General features: G+C 31.2%; 7 protein-coding genes across 7 annotated transcripts; 3 read left to right on the forward strand and 4 right to left on the reverse strand.

The window, feature by feature from the left end:
* Window positions 1-2,200: 2,200 nt before the first annotated feature.
* On the reverse strand, window positions 2,201-3,396 carry LOC139091030 (uncharacterized). The gene is made up of 2 exons (XM_070640954.1): window positions 3,195-3,396; window positions 2,201-3,137 (listed from the first exon to the last, which is right to left on the reverse strand). The coding sequence occupies exons 1-2, from the start codon at window positions 3,318-3,320 to the stop codon at window positions 2,274-2,276; spliced, it is 990 nt and encodes a 329-aa protein (XP_070497055.1). The 5' UTR covers window positions 3,321-3,396; the 3' UTR covers window positions 2,201-2,273.
* Window positions 3,397-3,527: 131 nt separating this feature from the next.
* On the reverse strand, window positions 3,528-6,669 carry LOC139091031 (UPAR/Ly6 domain-containing protein crok-like). The gene is made up of 3 exons (XM_070640955.1): window positions 6,450-6,669; window positions 5,066-5,230; window positions 3,528-4,701 (listed from the first exon to the last, which is right to left on the reverse strand). Exons 1-3 carry the CDS (start codon window positions 6,511-6,513, stop codon window positions 4,502-4,504), a joined length of 429 nt encoding a protein of 142 aa, XP_070497056.1. The 5' UTR covers window positions 6,514-6,669; the 3' UTR covers window positions 3,528-4,501.
* Window positions 6,670-7,670: 1,001 nt separating this feature from the next.
* mtsh (mitoshell) lies at window positions 7,671-10,054 on the forward strand. The gene is made up of 6 exons (XM_070640964.1): window positions 7,671-7,806; window positions 7,987-8,049; window positions 8,106-8,229; window positions 8,296-8,366; window positions 8,424-8,505; window positions 8,567-10,054. The coding sequence occupies exons 1-6, from the start codon at window positions 7,764-7,766 to the stop codon at window positions 9,864-9,866; spliced, it is 1,683 nt and encodes a 560-aa protein (XP_070497065.1). The 5' UTR covers window positions 7,671-7,763; the 3' UTR covers window positions 9,867-10,054.
* Window positions 10,055-10,162: 108 nt separating this feature from the next.
* On the forward strand, window positions 10,163-11,653 carry Mettl14 (methyltransferase like 14). Its single transcript, XM_070640876.1, has 3 exons — window positions 10,163-10,334; window positions 10,405-10,425; window positions 10,487-11,653. The coding sequence occupies exons 1-3, from the start codon at window positions 10,269-10,271 to the stop codon at window positions 11,582-11,584; spliced, it is 1,185 nt and encodes a 394-aa protein (XP_070496977.1). The 5' UTR covers window positions 10,163-10,268; the 3' UTR covers window positions 11,585-11,653.
* LOC139090971 (coiled-coil domain-containing protein 97) lies at window positions 11,600-12,738 on the reverse strand. Its single transcript, XM_070640877.1, has one exon. It carries the CDS (start codon window positions 12,666-12,668, stop codon window positions 11,634-11,636), a length of 1,035 nt encoding a protein of 344 aa, XP_070496978.1. The 5' UTR covers window positions 12,669-12,738; the 3' UTR covers window positions 11,600-11,633.
* Window positions 12,739-12,861: 123 nt separating this feature from the next.
* Window positions 12,862-16,265, reverse strand: LOC139091121 (tudor domain-containing protein 6-like). The gene is made up of 4 exons (XM_070641064.1): window positions 16,156-16,265; window positions 15,649-16,101; window positions 14,913-15,597; window positions 12,862-14,852 (listed from the first exon to the last, which is right to left on the reverse strand). Exons 1-4 carry the CDS (start codon window positions 16,189-16,191, stop codon window positions 12,862-12,864), a joined length of 3,165 nt encoding a protein of 1,054 aa, XP_070497165.1. The 5' UTR covers window positions 16,192-16,265.
* A 348-nt stretch (window positions 16,266-16,613) lies between these two features.
* On the forward strand, window positions 16,614-24,336 carry LOC139090956 (reticulon-1-like). Its single transcript, XM_070640859.1, has 5 exons — window positions 16,614-17,654; window positions 19,097-19,132; window positions 22,402-22,609; window positions 22,697-22,905; window positions 23,197-24,336. Exons 1-5 carry the CDS (start codon window positions 16,832-16,834, stop codon window positions 23,355-23,357), a joined length of 1,437 nt encoding a protein of 478 aa, XP_070496960.1. The 5' UTR covers window positions 16,614-16,831; the 3' UTR covers window positions 23,358-24,336.
* The last annotated feature ends 29 nt before the right edge of the window (window positions 24,337-24,365 follow it).

Consider the following 24,365-nt stretch of genomic DNA (forward strand, 5'->3'; position numbering starts at 1 on the left):
AAATGTTCACAATTCTGAAAATAGTGAGATCCGATTGACTTACGAAATTAAATTTGAAAAAGCTCCGGAATTAGAATCTACATTGTCACTTCGAATCGATGAAATCTACAACTTTCCATTAGATCAAGACGGAACTTGTGAAGCAGCTTTTCAGTTTCCATTCGATCAAACCTTTCAAACTGTTTTCATGCAAAAATTCACGTCTTCGTCCAAATTTTGTGACCATTCTTATCTTATGGATGACTTATTGAAAGATAATAGCTTTGAGATTGATGAGAGTTCTTCTGTCATCAATATTGGGTACGAAAATTACCAAACAGCTTCAGGAACGAACTTACTTTATGACATGATCAGGAATAATCAGAAAATGATAATTGAGCTCAAATTCAACGATAAATTGTACATGACATGCTTAGATTTAACAGTTTTCAATCATCCAGGAGTTAATGATCTGAATTTTCTTGTTCCAATTTACGAATGGAAAAGTAAGTTGATCAATCTTCAGTTCCATCAAGAATCATGCTATGCAGTCAACGAGAGAGCAACCGTCAAAAAGAGGACAAGTAAGAAGTCAATGAATAAAGCCGAGAGCATTGTTGTAGAGGAAGTTTTGACTCCGATAATTAATGACGGAAAGTATGCAGCATTAAAAGTCAATTTAAAGCTTTCAAAAGCTCTTAATCAGGAACAGTCACTAGAATCGTTAATGGATGAGCTTAATGATAAATTTCCATACAAATTAGAAATCAAACAAGAAGACTATATCGTCCAACAGTCACAAAAGGACTTTCACTGTATAATTTATCAAATTTCCAATGCTCTTGAAAAGTTCATCGATAGCAATTCAAAAGCTAATGACGAAGAGCTTTTGAATGATTTGAAAAAGTTTATCGATTCCGATGAATTTTGCCTAAAATCTGAATTTAAAGAGGTGCTTACAACAATCATTGGAAATACATTCAATCAGGAAGAAAAGACAAGAACTAATCATGAATTTAAGCTTTTAATGATGAAAGCTTTTAAAAGCTTAAATAGGCAAATGAATTCAATTTTGATCGAAAGGTATCAGAAAAAGCTCATCGAACCCAAAGTTTTCTTAGATGAAAAAGTACGAAAATGGCAAATTGAGGAATATATTAGACATGGTAATCTAAGGAAGGCAGAGGAACTGATTGAAAGAGAATTGACTGAAAACTTTGACGAAGCTAAAATGCGAGAAAAAGCTCTTTATTTTCTAAAGCTCAAAAAATATGAAGAATTGGAAGCTTTGTTGAAGAAATTGCTCAGAGTTTCAAGGTACTGTACATTATCGTTGTACATCCTAGCCTACTTGAATGTCCTAAAGGAAAATCACGAAATGGCAATTTTCTTATTCACAATTTTAACGAAATTGAAGCCACAGAGCATGGAGTATTGGACATTGCTGTCCAATTTGTATGAGAAAGTTGGAAATATCCCAGGTGTTAAGTTCTGCAGCATTAAGATCCAAGGAACTAAATTCATCACAAATTACAGATTACATGATTCAATCATCCATCCTGAAATTATATTCATAGATCCAATAACGAATATTTTATGGCACCAATTTAAATTTACTGTGCCTGAATTTTATGCCATCACGAAAGTTCATGCTGAAAATTCAGAACAGAACTTAGAATGGTCAATAGAAAAAACTTATCTGAACATCATTGAACTGATCGAATTGAAGAAGCATCAAGAAGCCATGGACATTCTCAAAACAATAAGCATAGACGATGAAAATGAAATAACTTTGAGGATATTAAAAGGCAATATCCTTTATGAGACCAAAGATGTATGGAAGGCGATTTGTGAATATGAAATAGCTTTCAACTTGTGCCTTAAATTTCAATTGCCATTTCCTTTGATTCCGGCAATTAGGACAGGTTTATGGTACCTAAATGAGATGGATATTCCATCAAAAGCTAAGAGATATTTCAGCTACTGCTGCCAACATTTTGGAACCTTTGATAGTTTTATGGGCCTTGGAAGAACTGACCTTAAATCAATGATTTATCATTTTGCTGAAAAGTCCTTCATAGAAGCAAATCTGATTGATCAATATTCGGGTGATAATTGGATTTTATTAGCATTGACGAGCAGCAAACTGAAAAAATTTAATACAGCACTTAGTTGCTACTTGACAGCCAAAAAATTGAATGTAAATGAAAGTCAGGAACTGATTGAAGTTGAAAAATATCTTGATATTTAAAATAAAATATTTTCTTAAACAATAAATTTATACAGGAACAAGCTTAACTATTTCGTATCTTCTTGTTCCTAGGCTCGTCGTCATTTTGGAATTCAACTTCGTAGAAAAGTCGCTCGATTCCCATTCTAATAAGTCCTTTTTGCTGTGGTGTAAGTCTCTTGAATGCTGGCAAGCATGACAGTAAATACCTTTCGTCTGGATCTATGACATTTTTCTGTGGTGAGGCTGCTGATGATGTTGATGGAAGTGGATGTGAATGTGCTTCTAAATTCTCTGTTTTAAATGACTGGTGCTGATACGATCGACTTGTATCATCAATTTCGGAGTCTTTTATTGCCTCCTCACTTGATTGTTCAAGTACCATGTATGTGTGCTCGTTGCTTTCTAATTTTTGCATGACTTTGTTGACCACAACTTGATCCTCTAGGTCCATAATAGCACTATCGTCGAGTCTCTCTTCAACATAATGACCTTCCAGCAAATTATCCTCTTCTATGCTCTCAGATATATGCTCTTCGTCATATTGGCCTTTTGCTATTTTTATTTGGTACGTAACATTCTCATCATTCTCTGTCGCTTCCTCTTCAGTAAAGAATATATGCTTCTCGTCTGCCTCGACTAAATAGTCTTCTTTTAAGTATATTGGAATTGTGTCATTATTTTGACTCTCATTTGTTTTCATGCTGTCATCGAGTCTATATAGGTCCACATGCGGTATTAGGAATGACAAGTCCTTGTAATAAACCCAGCTTTTTCTGTTTTTCTTTCCATTTTTCCTATTTATTACATCCAATCGATAATACTTGATGAATGTATCTCTTAGTGACTTCCATCGTTTTCTGCAATTTGTGATTGTTGTTTGTAATACATTTGCTACCTCCATCCATGCTTGTTCTGATACTCCAGACTATTTAAATTAGAAATTTGAAATTAAAAGTTACAGCAAGGTTTAATAAATTTTTACCTTTCTGTAATCTTTCACGTTTTTATCGTATAATAATGGCCTTATCTTCACTTGCTCTATAAGCTCCAATTCAGGAACATTTGTAGCGATTCCTCGTCCACGTCCCACGAAGCCATTCATCTCCATTTAACTACAATTAATAATTTTTAGTTTGGCAATTTTCTTGAATTTTTTTTGTTTACAAAAATGTATCCGCGGGAAAGTTGGCCTTCCAGGAAAAAAAAATATTTGAATTTATTTTAACCGTTATTTATGTTGGGTCATTCTCCTGGAATTTTACTGGAAGAAATTATAACTTAATATTATTAAATCAAGAAAAACACAAAGACGAGATGTTTTTAAAGGAATTTATTTAATTAAAGACATTTCTTGTTGTGTGATACAGCAATTTTGGCAGTAGAACATTATTTATCTGCGAACCATTTTTTCATAAAAGATTTAAATTATTTAAATAACATCATTTTTGTTGTGATTTTCCTTAAATTTGTTCTATGGCCACATTTTGTGAATATGGTAAACCTTCATTTTTTATTTGTATTAAATATAGACGGTGTTTAATAATTTAAAAAAATGTTGACAAAAAATTGTGGTCATTGAAACATTTATGTATAGAATATAGATTAGCGCTATTGTATGTAATTGTGGATTTTTCATGTTATTATAATTAACTAAACTACCAACTACATGTTTTTTTTTCATATTTCTTTCATTCCAATCATCAACTATATAGTATCTCTTTATCATCAAATTTTTTTTTATAATTAAAACAAATTTAGGCTTTTTATTTCACCAAATTTAACAAAGAACTTTTTTTTTATCTCGTCATTTAACTCCTCTTAAACATTAAAAATTATCCAAGTTAAAGCCCTAAAGATTTTTTTCATTTATTTTTATTTTATATCATCTTTTTTAATAATTTGCTATTGAACTCATTTTTCTTGATATTCAAATTTTGTTGCGTAATTTACTTTAATTATTTATGCTTACAAAGTGTGTGTTGTTGCGACAGTAACATTTTCATATAGATAGGTATACCTAACAGACACAGAGATCACTTTTAGATACCATAGTAGGTACCATGAAAGCATGCTCGTTGCCTGTCAGGTGTAGACAAAACTTTTTAAAATAAAATTAATAAATTTGAGTCGAATATTTTTTGTAACTATTGAACTTAAAAACATCTAAAAAGGAACAGCATAGAACTTAAAAAATTTGAAGTTGCCGCTTTAGAATTTTTTAACTAAACAGAATGAAAACGTAAAGAAATTGTTTTTGGAGCATTATTTATGCTTATTTAGCTAAAGCTCTTAAGCGCGGGCGACGAAAGCAACGAGAACTGCTAAAAGAACTCCGAGAGTTGCCTTAATTTTGACAGCACCATTACATAGATCTCCATCACAAGCGCAGACTTCTTGTCTGCCACCGAATCCAGAACGTTGATAGCATTTATTTGGATAGCTGCCTACTTCATATCCGCATGAACGGATTGTTCTAGTATCAGCGGGCACTGTTTATTGATTAAAAGATGATTAAGTTAGTATTTTATAAATAAGTGGTCACGTGTTCATGCTACGGTCGTTTTTTAACGGTCAAAATTTGAATATTGTAATAAAATGCACTAACACAATGACAGTAATTTCAAAAAAGTTATATGCACATTTTAAGTATATCCCTTAATGTACTGCATGAAGGAACATTGCATGTCTCCAAGCATGTAATATTCCATCGTTTAGAAAAAAACCTGCTTCAAATTACAGGCTATATACTTGCAAAAAATGCAAATTAGATTTTCACTTACAAATTTCAATGCAAGTCAGCATTTTCACTACAAATACCCAGCATGAACACCATTATAATAGTCAATAACTTACAGTTGTTAACTGAGAATTCAATAACTTGAGTAATCTTTCGACAGAAAGTATATTTAGGGCCATTTTTGTGCTCGCTACAATCTTTCTCGAAGTCTTTTGGTGGTGACTTATCTGAACATCCGACATCGGTGTGACTGTTACAGTCGAAACATCTAATTGCATGTCCTGTTTGTAAAAGGGAAAATCGATAAGAAAAAAAGGTTGTAATAATGTATGTTAATGCACAACAGAGAGTTATTTGTATGAGTTTAAATACAGGATAAATAGTAAGTAAGTAAGTATATCGCTAACAATTCCACATAAAAAATTTATGTTCTTTTCATCCTTTGTGCGCGCATACTGTACGTAATTTTCCTTTTAATTGGCAATCATTCTCATTCAATCACCGTTGTATATGACACTAGTGTGACTCCATTATTTTCACAAAACGTACAAAAGATTAAGCAAAGCGTATTAAATATACATATTTTTATTTATAAAATAAAATGTGTGATAAGGCACTTGGCTTATTGAAAAGATCCGAGGAAGTGTGTCATTTTGATTCAATTAAATGTGCTTTTGTGTGATAATTGATTGATAACGATTTCTTTAAGTAGTAAGAAGATTCAATTTGAAAACAAATTCTTATTCACAATACCCAGGCAAGTTAGTTAGTCAGGCTTTTCATAGTCAAATTTGCATTCAACATATTGTACAAGACCGGTATGAAAAAAAAATGAATGATAAGGAAATGCTATGGATGAAAATCAGCTGTTGGATCCTCTCTCAATTTTTCATCCAATTCCGCACATCCCATACACATGTGCGCGATTTATAAACCTGCGCGTATCGGAACTAACATTTTTCTCTCTTCTCGTTGGTCTTGCTTACTTGTGAGAAGCACACATATTCACAAGATAGATCAAATCAATAAATTTTTCCTTCAAATTTTTCATTTCATGCTTCTTCCCTTCCATCTTTGTTTCTGTTACAGTTTTTTTTTCTATAATTAAGTATGAAAAACTTTTCCGTCTGCTCCACCAAACTCTCTCATTTTCGTTTATTTTTATCATCAGTATTTGTCATATAATCAACCTTCTCATTTTCTTTACGATTATGGTTTTTCGTGAGAAAAAAAAATCCAGCCTTGACCCGATGAAAAACTTTTTTTTTCAGGATCCAGTAGAGAAAATTCTTAACTTTTTGGAACGATTGCATAATCAGATGCTAATCATTTGATCTTGATATATCATATAATCTCGTTAATCATGTGCTCATTACATTATCACACCTTAATTAACACCTTATTGTGAATTAATTCACATTTAAATATCACTTTTTGAGATGTCAAAATTTTTTACGGAATTGACTACTAAAAAAGTCACTTGATTATAATGATTCTCACCTTCATGAGCAAGCATAAGCATTACAATTGCACTTGCAAGTATTAAATATTGAATTGATGCCATTTGTAACAAAATTATGATTGTAATATTTCACTTATTAATTGTTTACTGATAACAGTCACCTCTTACTACTTGCTTTCTAGTAAAATGACACGCTATTAATATTCTTACAGCTTTCTTACGACCGTTCAAACTACGAGCACAAATGAATATGAAAAGTGTTTGAGTGGAAGGAAGTTTTTTTTTCCCACTTAGTAAAATCTACTGAGAGAGTAATGCTACATAATCTACGCTTCACTCTCTTTTTTTCATTTACTGAGAATGTGTCTTATCATACCATACTCTTTTTTGGAATTTTGGAACTGTCAATAGATCTTTTGTCAATAAATATTAATGACCTAATATTACTAATTCAAGATAATCACATTAATGGGGGTCTTTGGTTTGAATCTAGTTACTATTTAGATATTTATAGATTTTCCTCCTCTGCTAAATCAAGTAATTTGACTAGATAATAAATTATTCAAAGCAGAGACCCTGATTTATTCATGTTTCTAGTTAGTTAGCATCACTTTCGATGTAAAAGCGTCTCTATTTGTCTGTCTATCCAATATCTAAAAATGAATTTTTTTCAAATATTTATAAACCGTTCTAATTTTGTAAAAAAAGAAGTTTACGACTTTTGTCATTCAAAGATGATCTGATTAAATAAGTAACATAAAGTAAAGTGGAAAACGCCATGTTCGTACTTAATGATTCTCATCGTAAGTAAATAGTAACTAGACGTAAACAATTTAGGTATGAGATATAAAACAAAACGCGACATGCTGAATTATTTAATTGAATAAGAAGAATAATATCGTATCAAGATCATACAAATATTATCCACATATCTTTCAATGATGTAATTTAATTTATGTAAAACCTTAAACTATATTTTCTTCTATATTCTAAATCGCTGAATGAATTGCGTCGTGTATGCGAGGAAAAAACCGGATGAATTATTTTAAAACTTTTGTTATGCACATTGTGAATTATAATTTACGAAAGTTTTCCTTCATAAATTAATATTTTTCATGATCTAGGTCATTAATTTTCATAATTTATGAAAAAAATATTCATCAACGGTCATTTCGGATTTGAATTTTGGAAAAATTTCAAAAAACCGTTTGAAATTTTCATTGTTCTTCAGTCGACTTTTCGGTTTTGATCGTGTGAAGTTTAATTTTATTTTATTCATTAATAAGGCCATAAAAAAGTTTATATTTGCTTTAAAAGTGATTTTTAGCCAAAAGTGGACATAGAAAAGTAGAATGTCATACGAATATCCAGAAAATATGGCTATAAATTCAAATGGTAAGTTTTCACACATTTTTTTGAATTTTTTCCAAAGGCGACTTTGACAAAAATCAGGTAAAATCAACATAAATCCTCAAAAGTAACTGTGGCACAACTTAAGTGTGTTAAACAGCACTTGAACTGTAGTTCATGTTGCATGATACAGCAATTTTTAATGCTTATTATTTTTTCGTCCAGGAAACGTCTCAAATAGGATCTTTCAATTTCTCGGTCCTCAATTCATCCAATCTCAGCATGCTGGTATGTAAATTTACTTTAATTACAATTTCCTTGATAAATATATAATAAATTTTAAGGCTGTCCAATTCCGATACCAATTTGTGCACTACCCCCACCGAATTCGTTAAATTCTCAAAATCGGCCACCAATGTATCCTGTCCATATTTATCATAATCAAAATAAGCCTTATAATCACTTCCAGTAAGTTATTATTGCATATAGTTCCTAATAATATAATGAAGAATTAACATGTATAACATTTCACAGAAATCGACCAAATATGTCCGCTAACAATCCACATAATGATTTGCCATTATTGCGTATGTCGCGCACCAATCGTAAGTTTGTCATATATTGCTTAAAGGATTATAACATATTCATATTTCATTTCGCAGAATCGCCAATAAAGAGCCCAGTAATTCCTAACAAGCGACATAAATTTAATGAATCTCAAGTTAATGACACTGAGCCTAAATGGTAATTGAAGAAAGCTATAAATCACTTAAATTTGCATTACATCTATAAATTTTTTCTACAGTGATACAACTAGCCTTACAAGTTCCAGTTCAAGTAATGAAGGCATCTCTGGCTTAGAAGTCGACAGCATTTTCTATGAACTACAATGTTTCGCATCTAATGGATGCACATTTGCTGAAAGCGTTGCTCAAAGTTACCGCAAGCGTCCATGTTTCAAGAAGATTGAACTGTTGCTGTCACGTTTGAAGCAGGAACTGAATATCCATCACAATATAACGTCAAATATCAATTCACAAGGAACAGCATGGGCTATTAAGGATTTTATTTTTGTTTTCTCACGTATTGTTAATGCATGGATCATTATGCGAGGATATATTTATGACAAAAGTAAGGGATTGGATGATTTGCGTAAGGATTATGATCCGAACTTTTGTGAAAGTTTTATTGAATGGCAGGAAGCAACATTAAAGATGATGAAAGCTTTGATGGGAACTGTTGAAAATTTTGATGTTTTGACTCAAAATAAAAGTGGAAATGTCAACAAGAAAAAGGAAGTTTATGTAGATAAAGATGCTGAAACTAAGCAATATAGTAAGGAATTTTTGGAAAAATTCCAAAAGGAATTATTTTCACCGAAATCTGCTGAAAACTCGGAAGAAGTACAAATCCGTACTCATCAAACTAATGCTTACTTCCGTTCTGGATATTTGAAGCCATTACAAATCGATTCTCAATATTCATTATCAAGCAGCATGGAACCGACGACACCAGTAACTCCTAGTTCTGATCCTCTTAATTGGATGAGTTATGAAGACTTGAATGACAGTCCATTTACCTCTGCATCGACTGCAAGTTCTGGACGTTTATATAATCGCAAGAGTTACTCGTTGCCAACAACTCCAATGGATCATCACGTAAAATCATTTGATTTGTCCTTTAAGTCTCGTGCCAAAAAAGATTTATCGTCAAAATTCAACTCTATGGGAGGTTATAACCGCGATATTGAGGCCGAATTGGAACAAGAATTTGGAAAATTGGAGATAAATATTGATGTTAATGATGATGAAAACATGAGATTGGAGAAAATGTATAAGAAAGATAGTTCCAAAGTTATATATTTAATTAATGAAGTCTCAAAGTTATCGTATGACGATAGTTTCACCGTATGCATTAATTTGATCGTAGACAATATTAAGAATGGAAAATACTCGAATCTCAATAGTATCCTCGATGAATTTAAAATTTTATTAAAGCATGCTAAAGGCTTGATTGAAAATGCTAATGATGATAAGACATCATTGAAGAAATTTGTTGCTGCTCTCGAGGCTATTATTAATCGCAAGGCATTTGAAAAATATTGAGTAATTTGTTAAATTATCGATTGTTATGTTCTTGTATGAACGTAGTTAAGCTTATTGCCATTGATCATGGCTACACATAATATTTTTTTGTTAACTATTAAGAAACTTGCTCTATTTTTTGAAAAACCATTAGAATCACACAGAAGAACAATAATTTGGATAATTATAGAAAATTTAAATTTGTAAGGAATGCGAATGATTTGTTAATTTAATTTACCTGAATGAACAATAAAAATTTTAACGGTTATTTTTTAAAAGTTTTGAATTTTTTCACTCGTTGCTTCAGAAACTTTGAATCGACGCTTCGAAACTTTTTTTGTTTATAAACAGTAAATTAAAATAATTTCTACAACAAAACTGAATTAAAATTATTAGATTCCGACAGAAGTACTGTAGATAGCAATGACTGATGTGTTGAAATCATTAAAGGAGAAATCTCTCAAAAGAAAGAAATTACTCGCACAATCGGTAAGTCTTGAAATACTTAAAAATATTAAAATTATTAATTTCATTTTTCATAATTCTATTTTTTCTATAGCTTGGAGTATCCGAAATTGAGGTAAGCATTTTAAATCAATAATTATACAATTTAAATCATTAAAACCTGATTTTTTTCATAGGATATAACAAGCGTGTTAGGCGATGACTCAATGTCAAGCAAGGATGTAAATAAAGAACTGGATGAAAATGAAGCTGGAAGTTCAAAAAAGCTGCAAACTGAGAGTTTATTCTACAAGGACTCTTCATTATTCTTAAAGGGAACTCAATCCTCTAATCCACATAATGATTATTGTCAGCATTTCGTTGACATTGGACAAAGACCGGCTAATTTCATAAGAGACAGCAGTTTGGCTGATAGATTTGAGGAATATCCCAAATTACGGGAACTTATTCGTTTGAAAGATGAATTAATTGCGGAAACGGCAAGTCCACCAATGTACCTGCAAACAGATCTTAAAACATTCGATTTGAAAACTTTATCAGCAAAGTTTGATGTAATTTTAATAGAACCTCCACTAGAAGAATATTTTCGAGGAACAAGTTCTGCTGGTAACTTTTGGAACTGGGATGAGATTAAAAATCTAGAAATAGAAGCGATATCAAGTCATCGGTCATTTGTCTTTTTATGGTGCGGAAGTTCTGAAGGTTTAGACATGGGCAGGACATGTCTTAAAAAATGGGGCTTTAGAAGATGCGAGGATATATGCTGGATTAAAACAAACATTAATTCACCTGGACATTCCAAAATTCTCGAACCAAAAGCCGTATTTCAAAGGACAAAGGAACATTGCTTAATGGGTATTAAAGGAACTGTAAGGAGATCAACTGACGGTGACTTCATTCATGCTAATATAGATATAGACTTAATTATATCAGAAGAAAATGACTTTGGAAATGTTGAAAAGCCAATTGAGATTTTTCATATTATTGAGCACTTTTGTTTAGGACGTCGTCGACTACATTTATTTGGACGTGACAGTACAATTCGTTCAGGATGGCTTACAGTCGGAAATGAACTTACAAATTCCAATTTCAATGCGAATCTTTATTCCAGCTATTTTGAAAATAGCTTAACGACAGGATGTACAGAACGTATAAGCATGTTGCGACCAAAAAGTCCACCGGCAACAAAAACGTTTGATACACGACCGACTAGAGGATTTATTAGAGGTGGACGTGGCAGGGGAAGTGCTCCAAACACTTTAAAGTTTTCATAAAAAATTATATATTCTTTTATTCTCTTAAAAAATTTAAATAAAGTAAAATTTATTCATCTTCAAATTCTTCTTGGAACTTGTCATTATTCTGTCTCTTTAGATGTTCCTCTATATGCTGCATATAAATATCTAGTTCATCTTCAGATTCCTCAGGTTTTGTTATTTTATCACCATTTTCTTGACTGACATTTTGCGAATCTTCATCAAAGTATTTATCCTCAAAATCTTGATCCTTCTCTAATGACATGTCATCATATTCCTCATTTTTATCGACTTGACTATAATCGAAAAATTCAGTATCTCGACCCGTAAGAAAATCATTGTACATTATTCCTAAAAATTCATCTCTAAGTAAATCTCGTTCACCAGCTGTGATTAAAATATCAGCATTTCTTTTCCTCCTGGATTTACTTTTTCGACTACAATCGACATCCTCGTTGTCAAAATTTCCCCATTGCATATGACTGGACTCAACATCTGATTCACTATCAAATGACTGCCTTGAATTTTCACCTTCCAATTCTCTTTGCTTCTTGGCATTTTCACAGGTCTCATCGTAATCTATTTGATTTAATAATACATCCACTAATGTGCTGGTTTCAGCATTTGGTCTCCTTCTTTTAGCTCTTTCTGCCGGTGAAATAAATTTACCAACTAATTCATTATACAGCACGGGATTTCGTCTTTCCATTTCAATATCACTAAAGTATTCCTTTTCATTAATTAATTTTATCATTGCTACGTATCTTCTATTCTTAATTAATGTTCTTTCATGATCTAAATTGTAGTATAATTTTTTAATTTGTTCTTTTACAAGTTCCTCTTGTTTCTCATCGTAATCCTGTGACTCGAAATATTTCAAATGTTCCTTTTTAAGCATCATACCAAACCTAGCAAGGAAGTTTGAATGTGAATTAGCAAGGATGTCTGTTAATATTACTTTTTTCTCATCAATTTGTAGGTCATCTTCATCTTTTTGTTGATGTTTAAAAAATGCTTTGTTGTCCGTTGAAATGTGATTGATTAATGCATCCCTTAAGTCATCTAGATTAATTGCAGCTTCTGCCGCATTTTCGTTATCCATTATTGCTTAATTATAGCTTAATTTCGAGGTATTTTAGAGTTGTTTACTTTTGTTTAGAGACAAAACGTTTGGAATAATTTTGTGCAACTGGAAGGTACACTGGAAAGTAAACTTTTTGACTTCCAATAATTCCAGAAAAGTTTCAAAAAAAATTTAAATTTTATTTGACAGTTTAAAAAATACAAATATTTTATCATAAAAAGCTTTCAGAACTTGCTGTACTATTACTTATTTTACTATCAAACAACATGCTTGTTTCTTTAATGTCTAATTTATCACAAAGCTGAATTAATAATTTTTCTAAAATATTTGTTTCATCTTCTAAATAAAGTGCAACTATCGACCTATTTAATTTAGGTTCAATCATTCTTAAATTTAATTTTTTAAATCCATTATTAATGATTTTCTTAAATTCTTCAATAGCCTTCGGAGAGTCTGGATTGAGATCTTTTGGTAAATCAAATGAGCAACGATGTGCTAGCGGAAGTTGCTTTAAAAAACAGTATTCATCCATCATTCCTAGATCAGATTTTTTTAATATCTCAGTATCGCCAAATTCCATGTATTTGACTTTTATGCCTGCTTCATCAATCGACAAAATTTTCCCTCGATACCATTTGTTGTATTTCTTACTACTTGCCATTACAGTCATCCCTTCAACTGGAGCTTTTAAAGGAATTTGCTCATAATGTTTTGCATAATGATTGATATTTTCAATAAGCTGCAATTCCCTTTCAAGATGGACATAAAATTCTGTTAAATTCTTTACAAAAGGTACGAATACTGAGTCGTTCGGGATATATTTTAATTTTACAGCAACATCCAATTCCACTAATCTATCTGTGACACTTTTGTCATCAACAAGAATGTCACAAACATTTATAAACTCATTCATTGCAATAATTTTGTAACGAATCTCTTTGTTGCTGCACATTTCAACAAAAAGTCGCATCGCTTCATCATCTATGTTGTGCTTGATTTTTATCGGCAATCCACAACGTATTCCAAAATAAGGCTTCATCATGAATATAAAGCCTCTTTTAAGCTCATTTAAATTTTCAACTGAGAATATTTGGCCATTGTCGACATCTCTAACTGTAACCAATGTATTGTCCTCACTTATATGGGCATCAAGTATAATTGATCGACACCATTCATTTGAGTACGGATTCATAGCTATACATAAAGTTCCATTCACAAATTCTGTAAGTGGACAATCGTTTGGAGCTGAAATCTGCAATTCCGACACAATTTTCTTGACAAGTGGCAGCGTCTTTGAACATTGAATTGTAAAATCGTTTGGTGATATAATGGAAGTGATCATTCCATTACAATTAAACTCCTGAAAACTATCATCATTACTTGAGTCATCCCATGAATTTTTCTCGCCAAATTCTCTACGCTCGTCGTTTGTCCAATCCTCAATTATCTTCGATGGAGCTGATCTACGAATTATTGGACTGCTTTGGTCTAAGAATGAAGAGGTTTGTGGCTGATCTTCATTTTGAACAGGAGATAACTGGATTTGTTTGGTAATAACTTCTTTTGGTGGAGTTTTACTGGATATTTGAGATGCATTTTCCAGTAATTCATTGCTAATACTCTGTTCTAAGTCATTCTCTAAAGCCACATAGTATATGTCTCCATCATAATCGATAATATTCATATTAAAAGTTTGAAACTGTTTGCATTTCATTATAAAAGCTTTCAAAATGTCATTATCAAAGCTCTTAGTTTTGTACTCGACAAGACAGCATTTATAGGCTAGTGGTGGAACATTCGTAAACTTTTCGACCATAACTTTTACTTCCTTACATGAAAAGTCTTCAGTAATTCCAATATCAACTAATTTAATTTGACAAATTGATGACGATATTCTCTTTTCGAAGCTTCCACGCCAATTTTTGTTATTAACAGTCACATAACATGCTGAGTTAACTGTTGGAATTCGATAGTTGCAGCCATTGAAATTTGAAAATTCTTCAAAAAGTGCTGAATGCAAATTTGTGGCTTCACAAATGTTAACGAAAAATAATTTCGGTGATTCTGCAAAGACAATTTTGACTTTGTGACTGTTGATTAGTGTAATTTGATTTGGATAACGGAGTGTTCGAGGATCCCAAGCACTTAACATGTCGAAAATGTTATTCGTCCCATCAAAAAGTGAACATTTTGCGGTCATGTCTGTAAATTTAAGGCGTGAGAGATTAGCGGCAATTAATATCTATTTTAATAATAACTTACCAGCACTTCCGGATTTAGTGACCAAAATAAGTCGCTTATTATTTGTAATATATTGAAAATAAAAGGACATTTCCATATTATTTAAATTATTTAACTTGTCAATATCATGCAGAGCAAATTTCCATGCAAAAGGCTTCTCTGATATTATACTTTCTGGCATAACATATAAATCCTTGAAATTAACAACATGTTCAGTACCGTGATCAATCATTCGAACTTTAAACATATCATCGTTAGTTTCCATAATTTCGACTCTTTGAACATTATTTGAGTCCAAAAATGCTAAACAAATCTCTGATACTTTTGGATGTCTTTTTAAAGGATGCAGATCTAGTTTTTGTAAATCTATGTGAAACTGTTGGTACTTCTGTAATACTTTTGTTGATTGGACATAAAACAACTTTGGACCTTTGACATATGCGCTTATCCTAACTTCGTACTTTTCATCAATCGGAAATTGATCAACAGACGAGAAGCTTAATAAATCACTAGGTGTTGATGATGGATGTAGCTTTTCTGGACTTGTGTGACATGATTCATTGTTATATTGTTCAAGCATCAAACTCATTTGTTCAGACAGATGAATTCTCTTTAAAATTGACTTCAATGTTGGGTGATTCGGAACTATGTCATGCACTATTGATGCCTCCAACGAATATAAGTGGACATATTTTCCAGCTCGATTCTGTAGAATTCTATAATTAGTTATGGATTAATTGAATGGCAAGAAACTTACTTCACTTAATATCTCCATTCCTAGAAACTTGTTAACAACTAATTCATGAAACTTGACAAATTTCTGACGATAATCATCGTATTCTTTTGATACAATTAATTCAGCAATAACATATTCGTTACTTATTGACGGGATCTTATAAAGACTAGACGATTTTGGCAATATTCTCAATTGATTATAATTGATCTTAATCTTGCAACACGAGTCAATTAACTCAATAGTGGCTGCAGAATTGTAGTCATTCATTTCGACGATCCGGCACCTAGCATAATTATCTAAATCCAGCCGTACAATGTACAAATTATCGCCTAACTGAATATCCTCGTTTGTTATGTCATCAGCAGATTTATATATTGACTTTAAATCCATTAAAGCTATGAATTCATTGCTATTGACATTCTGTACCTTGATTTTGATGAATGAATTGGATATTCCAGTATTTGTTATTTTAACCTAGATAAATTAAGCAATTAAATATAGAAAATAACTAATTAATAACGAATATACCTTAATTCGTTTCTCGTATCTACTATGTTCTCCCATTGTACTTTATTTTAACAAAAACTGCATTGAAAAATCATTGAAAACCAGTGAATTTTTAAATAAATTGATTTTATCAACATTAAGAAAGCAAAAATAAAAATTTAACGGATTTTCAAAAATTCAAAATTTTACATTCAAAGTCAATGATGAATTGTGATAAATTTTGAAAACAATTTTATATCGTGAACATTTAATTTAACTAAAAGTTTATTGGTTTGGCAATTTTGCAATTGAAAAATCATCAAAATACATTTGAAATTCTGTAAAAAAATAAACTCAAAGCAAGTTATGTTAACGGTCAAATTAAATTTGAACACATTTTATAAAAAGATTTTTTCAAATTTGTACGTTAAGTTGCACAACAATAATAAATAAATTGAATCAGATTGGCTCTTCCAGTCAGTATATTTTTTAGTGCTTAAGGCATAAATTGTGTTGCGCTGTGTCTTACACATCTATCTAGTATAAAAAAAAGTGAATATTTTCTGGAAAATCTTCGAAAAGTGTCAAAAAAGAAGAAAAGAATAGAGAAAAATTCAAGTTTGCCAAATTAAAAAGTATTTTTAATATATTTAACAAATCAATAGCGTGAGAAAGTTATTCTAAATATAAAGTGTGATTTCAACATTAAACGGATATAATGGATAACAGAGAGAATGATTTATTTGGAGACGATTTAACATTCAATAAGAAAATTGATGATTTTTCGCATCTAAAGGATAATACATTAGATTTCCTAAAATCAGAAAGATCTGAAAAGGTAGACACGACTGAAAAGAATAAAGAGGCTAATGTAGATGATTTTTTGAACTTCCATGACGATATTGGTGATGAAAAAGGCGATTTTTCACCAAATCAATTTTCATCCGACAATCCAGTGCTCTTGCCAACAATTGAAAAGCAGGAAGAAGCAAAACAGCCTGAAATTGATTTTCATAATCTTGAAGAAGATTATTTAAATCCATATGCCATGAATAAGTCATTAAATGATACAACCAATGAAAAATTCATCAGTTCCGAAGATTTATTAACCGATTTTAAAGACCCAATTGAAACAGATAATAAAAAGAAGGATGTTCCCGAGGTTCCGAAATTTGTAGAAGAACCTCCGAAATTCGTAGAAGAACCCCCGAAATTCGTTGAAGAACCTCCGAAATTCGTAGAAGAACCACCGAAATTCGTAGAAGAACCTCCGAAATTCGTTGAAGAACCTCCGAAATTCGTAGAAGAACCACCGAAAAAGATCCCTGTCTTCATTCCACCACCAGAAGAACCAGCTAAGCCCGAAATTGTAGTTGATAAGGAACCAGTCGTAGCTATGAAAGAGCCGGTCGAGGAACCAAAACCTAAAGCACCTGTAGTAGAGCCACCGAAACCTATTAAATCAACACCAGTACCATCGTCGTCATCAACAAATGACATGCAAATTGAGGCAGAAAAAATTTTCAAAAGCATTGGATTAGGTTAGTAGAGTCAATCACCGTTTTATAATTATTCTTGGATGACTCATTGAATGTTTTGCAAGTGTTGTGTTTTCGTTACACTGCTGCTGCTGATGATGATGAAAAAAAAATTAGAGGATGGGATTATTCATTCGAAAATGTCATGTGCGCGTGCTTTATAATAGGGAAATTGTATGAAACATATGAAAACATTTCCAGTCATGATTTCCCATATTTCCATGTGACATACGGCTTTTTTTTGTCATACTGTTGTATGCATATAGATGTATATATTGTTTGAATTAGGGTGATTCAAGTGTAAAGCACGCATGCGTCAAACAGCTGCTTTGATAGAGGGCATTTAGTACGACGGGTTGGGCAACAACAATAAACTTCTTTTTTCGGAATGAAAAATCACTCTTTTTCCATTCAGTATTGATTGAAGTGCTTTTTCTTGCATTTGTCTGATAATTACGGCATATGAATTAAAATAATAGAAAGAGAAAATTAATAATTTTTACACGATAACGCTAACAAGTCTAGCTACTCATAGTTCTTCAAGTGTGCAAGTGCAAATAATAGTTTATATTGTATAGAGGAATTATTAACGCTCTCGAGCGAAAAAATCATTTATCACAGTTCAGAAATTTTTTTAAAGAAAGTTTATACCTTACTAAATTATAACAATGTGTGATACAACAACCCCAAAAGATACCGCCGACTTACTCAATGGATTATGCAAAAGACCACCGATCTTATGCTCTATTTTATCACCAAGTAATTATTTTTAAATGTTTATTTTGTGACGTAATTTTCTGTGCCTCTCTCGAATCTTTTTTTTCTTGTTCTCTATTCTACGTGATATACATACAAAAAGTACATATAGTGCCAATTGTGGACGTTTCGCGCTATTCTGACACATTCACCTTTATGGGAGAAAAAATGTGGAATTGTTGCTCCCTGATAAAATAATTAATGTTCATTACATAGATTGTGACTGATATGGCTTTAAATTGTGAAATATGCAATTATTGATTCCCCCATGTAAAATTCTAAATGTGGCTATACATAGTAAAAGAGCCCATGATTGCATGTGTATGAGACATTCATACGTTCGTTGTACTTTCTCGTGTGGAATCAATAAGTCTACATTATTAATTATCAGGCTGAGAAAGACACAAAATAAATAAAGAATCTGCACTTAAATGCTCCACTTTTTTTTTTGCACATTTATTGATTTTTCTAAATTATTTAAAACTTCCTTAGTGTCTGAAATATATCTAGTCTGTAACTGTTGTTGGCATTTGATATAATGAAATCTTATAATGTCTCTTACCGCACAATATCAAATGACATTGCATTATGGCTACATTATGTATAACAGCAGGAAAAAATATTGAATTTTTTATTTTTGAGCCACTTGAACTTAATATATAACTTTTTTCTTTTTATGCTTATTTCAGATGCATGGTTCAAGCCGGATCGTTTACATCCAAAATGTAAGTAAATTTGTCAATATTTTCGCACATTTTTTTCGTTTTATTTATCTAAAATGAGGTAATTCCTCTTGGAAATTTTTTCTTATTTTTCCATGGGTTAAATTTAAAACATTAACAACACGTAGGACTTTCTTCTTTTTTTGTTTTATGTCCAACCACATGCCGATATTCGTTTTTCGCGAGCAATTTTTCATTTAGGAAAATATACAACAAATATGTACAGTGGAAATATATTTTAGTAGAACACACAAATACACGGAAAATAGTGATTTTCTAACGCATTTTCCGTGATTGAGTGCTGATTTACAGGCATTTAGAATGAATGACTGAGTTTGAGCTTATTTTGACCGTTATAATTTTAATTTATTTGAATTTGGCAAAAGACGATCAATATTTTGGGGAAGTTTGTGTCTTGCATATTTGAATTTGTTTCGCGTCTTTGATATTTAAATTTTTGAAAGCCGTTATTTTGTATTTACTCGCAATTACATTTTTTTATCTTGAGATTGTGTCTCAAATATTTGAATTTTTGAAAACCATAAAAATTTTGGTTCGCGTCTTTGATATTTAAATTTTTGAAAACCGTTAAATTTTTAATTTATTCTCAACTAAACTAAAATTATTGGAACTTCCCAGACAATTAAACTTTATAGATCATAAATTTAATTTCTATCCGGAAAACAATAATAGTGCACTTAAAATCATCTAAAAATAATAATTAAAATTATGTCTAACATTTACTGGCTTTTCTCATTTCTCAACAAATTTGATAATATTATGAGCACTTAACGAGCAACTGAATTTATACATTTCATAGAATACATAACATATGAATATTAGTTTTTCATCACCGACTTTTCCGAGACTCTCAACAAACTCACAGAAGCAAGAAAAAAAAAAGTCTATTAAGATATTTTGAGGGAAATTCTCTCACGATATATCTCACGGAAACTGATGAAAAATAAAATATTTTTCTTTTTCGTCTGAGATTTCTTTGTTGTTCGCGAGCAGTTTGGGAAAGTGCTACTAATTTCCCTGTCGAAAATCTCGAAATTCATCGTCTAATTCGAGGCTGACTAGCGTGACGATTCTGCGTGACGATCGGAAACAATACAATAGTATATAGTGCCTTATTGCGTTTGCTCTTTTTACGTATTAATTGTAGTTCATTTTATTGGAACGACGTACGTTCAAAACGTTTAGTATTATACAAATTAAATTGTGAATTTTATTTTTTGAGTTAAGTCAAGAAGAACATTAAGTGTTGAAAAAAAATGGCAGCGATTATTGCAGATCTTAAAGCCATTTATAATGACATAAGTTTCACAAAAGAAGGATGTAAGTAAAAAAAAAAGGTTTTGATTCTTATTTTATATAATTTTCATAATAATTACTGCAGCATAATGATCAAGTGAAATGGGGGAAAGGAAAAAGACAGTTTTTCATCTCTTGTGAGTTTCATTTGGACTGTCGCCAAAAAATTCCTGCCCGTTATATTTTCAGAAACTGATCATCTTTTTATACCAATTCCCATCTTAGCGTTTCTTTAAATTTCGACTATTTTCCTTATACTTTGTTTTACGGGATGAGAAAAATAACTCGAATGAGATGAAACAGAAAGTATTTTTAATACTGACCAAAAATATCCGTGTTATCAGATATATACGAAAATGCACTGTATACAATTTTGTGTTGCACGCTGAGATCACTCTTTTTTGTTAAATTTTTTAATCAGCATTAAATATATAAAAGATCAACACACGAAAAAGAGCTATTCGCGTGTCACTATAAAATATGTGAAACAGAGAGCGAGAAAAATGAAACGTGCGGTCAAATTTTCAATTTAATATGCGGAAAATTTTTACAAATCTACGAAGCGAGAAATGTAGAGTGAGGAGCCTGAATTTCTGGGTGACATGGGATACATAATGAGTTTTAAACATGAATTGATGCGGGTTTGAATAATTTATCAATTTAACTGATTCTGAAAATTCAAAATTTTCACCGGTTTTCAAAAATTCAAATGATGTCAAAATAAAATCATTGCTTCAGTCAAAAAATTTTAACCCTCAAAATATTAATTAATTTTCAACTGATTTCTAAAATTTAAAAGAGGTTTCAAAAGTAATGCTTTAATTAGTTCGCATTGCTTTAATTGGCTAGTGTACAATTATTAATTAGTAACAAATTGTTAAATTAATTAAAAAGCAGACAAAGTGCAATGCATTTGGCATTGAAAATGCAGAACAAATAATTGTATCAAGTAAATTAAATAGAAAAATAGTTATATAAACACAGCATTGATCGAATGTACAAAAAACATTTCAAGTTCAAGAATCAAATTTCAATGTTTAGAGTAAATATAATCACCAGCTCATGTTTCATCTCCAAAAAAATTGTGAATGAAACTTAAATTTCAATTGAATTAAGCCATGCGATTTAATTTCATGCGGGTTAGATTAAATACATCAACACTTACTATAATAATGTTTTTTTCTTCTTGTGAGAATATTAATGCGAGCCAGTGTCTGTGTGCTGCACAATACATCCGTAACCTCTTTCTTTCCTTTCTATTTTGTTCTATGATCAAGTTATTTTTTTTAATGCCATAAACACACACACAACTTTTAATTTATAAAATACAGCAGAAAGCATAAAATGAAGAAAGATCATAAAGTACTCTTACACGGTCTGTCCATCTCGTAAAGTGAAAAGCGATATTAATAACCGGAGAGTAGTGGGATTGAACGAAAAGAGAGAAAGAGAACATCCATTATTCTTTCATTTCATTACATTTTGTTGCTATTTTTTTTCCATACATAATGTGTACAACTACCTGTGAAGTCAGTTCATATTAAAAAACTAAAAAGTTCAGTTCATACTTTAAATCGTTGTAAGGAAATTCACTGCTCAGTATTGAAACATTGCCACGAAAACAAGATTGCAGAAACGGCAATAAATTTTTTCTTTCTTGTTCATTTAAATTAAATTTGGTGAATTAAACTATATATTAAAATGGGTAGACGTACATCAACAAGAAACTACAATGGCAATGGATATTCTCATGTTGAAGATTTGCCTGAACGTGGGCCAGGTTCGATTATTATTTTTTTGACTGACTGAATGATCTGAATAAACCAAGTGAAACTTTTTTTTCTGACATGTGGAAACATGTGGCATATAAAATCTCTCAAACTCTTCTTATCTTGAGTCATCATGAGTGAAAAAATATATTAATTTTATTACTTATACGTCTATCTTATTTACAGTGGAATCCTTGATTTATTGGCGTGATGTTAAAAAATCTGGAGTTGTGTTTGGCATTGGACTTTCTGTATTACTTGCTATGTCCTTGTTCTCACTCATCAGCGTTTTTGCATACCTTTCATTATTGACACTCGTTGGTACCATCTCCTTCAGAATCTATAAGACCGTCATGTCCGCAATACAGAAGACATCAGATGGTCATCCATTCAAGTAAGTCTTAATTAATCTAATTGACTGCTAAATTGCCTTTTATTTATTTATTTTACTAATATTTTTTCTCATCTTCGATATTCTCAGAGAAGTTTTGGACATTGATTTGACATTATCACAGGACCGTGCTCAACAAATAGCCGGCGTCGTTGTCACACACATTAATGCATATATTGGAGAATTGCGTCGTCTTTTCTTGGTCGAAGATCTCGTTGACTCATTAAAGTTTGGACTTCTCTTATGGCTTTTGACTTACATTGGAGCTATCTTCAATGGCATGACCGTTGTCATCCTAGGTACGAATATTATCTACTCTATCAATTATGTGCATTTTCCTTATAAGGAATCTGTTGCTACGTCAAGCTTACGTTAGCTTTTTCAAAAAAGAAACCACCGCTAATTTTCAAATAATTTATAACCGTTATTCTTGAACTAAAAATTCTTAATCATGTCAGTAACTTTTCATTCAGAAAATGCTGATTCTAACTTTTCTGTTCAAGGAAAATGCACTATCTGCGGTCACGAATGACCTCATTTGAATTAAATTTATTGACACTAATGGACATATTTTTTTGCTTATTCTGCAGCATACGTCGCCATGTTCACATTACCAAAAGTTTATGAGACAAACAAACAGAATATTGATCAATATTTAGACTTAGTAAGAAGTAAATTGGCCGAGATCACCGATAAGGTAAAGGCAGCAATTCCAATTGGCAAGAAAGAGGAAACTGCAAAAGATAAGTAAGATGCTTTCCAGCAACAAACCAACAAACATCATAACAGAAACGATCAGATGGATGTGAATCTCTAAATTTATAGCGAAGAACTGAAAGAAAAAAAAATCATTAAGGCATAGAACATCACATACAAGAGATGAATTTCAAGATCTTTAAATAACAAGAAGTAGTTCAGAATTTAAAAAAAAAAGTAAAAAACACGTATAAGAAAAAAAAGTTAAAATATCCTTTTTGAACACTCATTAAATAAGAAAAAAAATCTCAGGGATTGAATGCTTACAAATTTGTAACAATAGGCAGGTCTAAAAATCTATTTTTGTTGAACTTTATAAGCATTCAGTCCCAAAAAAATATTATAGTAATAATATCAAACAATATAAAAAAAAAATTATATATTTCATAGCATTCACCAACCATCCGATTTTTGAGTAAAACAAGTTTGATTGTAAAAGATGATAAGAAACATGCAAAATGCTTTGTTCTGATCTCGATCTAATTTTTGTAACATTCATTAGACGAGATCAATGGGATATGATATTTTCCTCCTACTCCCCCAAGTTCCCTTCAATTTTTGTATAAGATATAAGATTGCACATCTCCTTTTAGCATTTTGCATAAAATTTATAAACATTTCGCTTTGATCCTTCATTTTTTCCTACAATTTACATGAACATGATGATGATGAATAAAAGAAAAACTTCTGTCTGAATAAAGAATGATGCAATGCAATTAATTAAGAGAAACGTTTTTATATAAAATGTTTGACGCTTGATAGGAAAAAAAATCGATTAAAAAATTTAAACGGGAATTTAATTATTTAGCTTAAAATGATGAACAAATGAGCTGTTTTAGCTTCGAAAGGATGATATTTAAAAAATGATGTTAAACCGCATAAAGTTTCTTTTGATTTCTTTTTAAATGAACCTATGATATGCTTTTCTTTGGAAAAATCAATAAAATAAAGGAAGAAGATGTTCTAAATGTCAATATGCTTGTTCAGTTTGATTCTTTGATAT

The sequence above is a fragment of the Chironomus tepperi genome, unplaced genomic scaffold (assembly GCF_022539635.2).
Source record: "Chironomus tepperi strain 1889 unplaced genomic scaffold, CSIRO-AGI_Ctep_v1 contig_223, whole genome shotgun sequence".
NCBI lineage: Eukaryota > Metazoa > Arthropoda > Insecta > Diptera > Chironomidae > Chironomus > Chironomus tepperi.

Excerpts from the sequence above, each read along its gene's own strand:
- LOC139091030 (XM_070640954.1), bottom strand. The coding sequence starts at position 3,320 with ATGGAGATGAATGGCTTCGTGGGACGTGGACGAGGAATCGCTACAAAT. Across the intron at positions 3,138-3,194 it reads ACGTGAAAGATTACAGAAAG|TCTGGAGTATCAGAACAAGC; the intron begins GTAAAAATTTAT and ends TAATTTAAATAG.
- LOC139091031 (XM_070640955.1), bottom strand. The coding sequence starts at position 6,513 with ATGGCATCAATTCAATATTTAATACTTGCAAGTGCAATTGTAATGCTT. Across the intron at positions 5,231-6,449 it reads GCTTATGCTTGCTCATGAAG|GACATGCAATTAGATGTTTC; the intron begins GTGAGAATCATT and ends TTTTACAAACAG. Across the intron at positions 4,702-5,065 it reads TGAATTCTCAGTTAACAACT|TGCCCGCTGATACTAGAACA; the intron begins GTAAGTTATTGA and ends ATCAATAAACAG.
- mtsh (XM_070640964.1), top strand. The coding sequence starts at position 7,764 with ATGTCATACGAATATCCAGAAAATATGGCTATAAATTCAAATG. Across the intron at positions 8,050-8,105 it reads CATCCAATCTCAGCATGCTG|GCTGTCCAATTCCGATACCA; the intron begins GTATGTAAATTT and ends ATAAATTTTAAG. Across the intron at positions 8,230-8,295 it reads AAGCCTTATAATCACTTCCA|AAATCGACCAAATATGTCCG; the intron begins GTAAGTTATTAT and ends AACATTTCACAG.
- Mettl14 (XM_070640876.1), top strand. The coding sequence starts at position 10,269 with ATGACTGATGTGTTGAAATCATTAAAGGAGAAATCTCTCAAAAGAAAG. Across the intron at positions 10,335-10,404 it reads AGAAATTACTCGCACAATCG|CTTGGAGTATCCGAAATTGA; the intron begins GTAAGTCTTGAA and ends TTTTTTCTATAG. Across the intron at positions 10,426-10,486 it reads TTGGAGTATCCGAAATTGAG|GATATAACAAGCGTGTTAGG; the intron begins GTAAGCATTTTA and ends TTTTTTTCATAG.
- LOC139090971 (XM_070640877.1), bottom strand. The coding sequence starts at position 12,668 with ATGGATAACGAAAATGCGGCAGAAGCTGCAATTAATCTAGATGACTTA.
- LOC139091121 (XM_070641064.1), bottom strand. The coding sequence starts at position 16,191 with ATGGGAGAACATAGTAGATACGAGAAACGAATTAAG. Across the intron at positions 16,102-16,155 it reads GATACGAGAAACGAATTAAG|GTTAAAATAACAAATACTGG; the intron begins GTATATTCGTTA and ends TAATTTATCTAG. Across the intron at positions 15,598-15,648 it reads GAATGGAGATATTAAGTGAA|AATCGAGCTGGAAAATATGT; the intron begins GTAAGTTTCTTG and ends AGAATTCTACAG.
- LOC139090956 (XM_070640859.1), top strand. The coding sequence starts at position 16,832 with ATGGATAACAGAGAGAATGATTTATTTGGAGACGATTTAACATTCAAT. Across the intron at positions 17,655-19,096 it reads TTTCAAAAGCATTGGATTAG|ATGCATGGTTCAAGCCGGAT; the intron begins GTTAGTAGAGTC and ends TGCTTATTTCAG. Across the intron at positions 19,133-22,401 it reads GGATCGTTTACATCCAAAAT|TGGAATCCTTGATTTATTGG; the intron begins GTAAGTAAATTT and ends TCTTATTTACAG.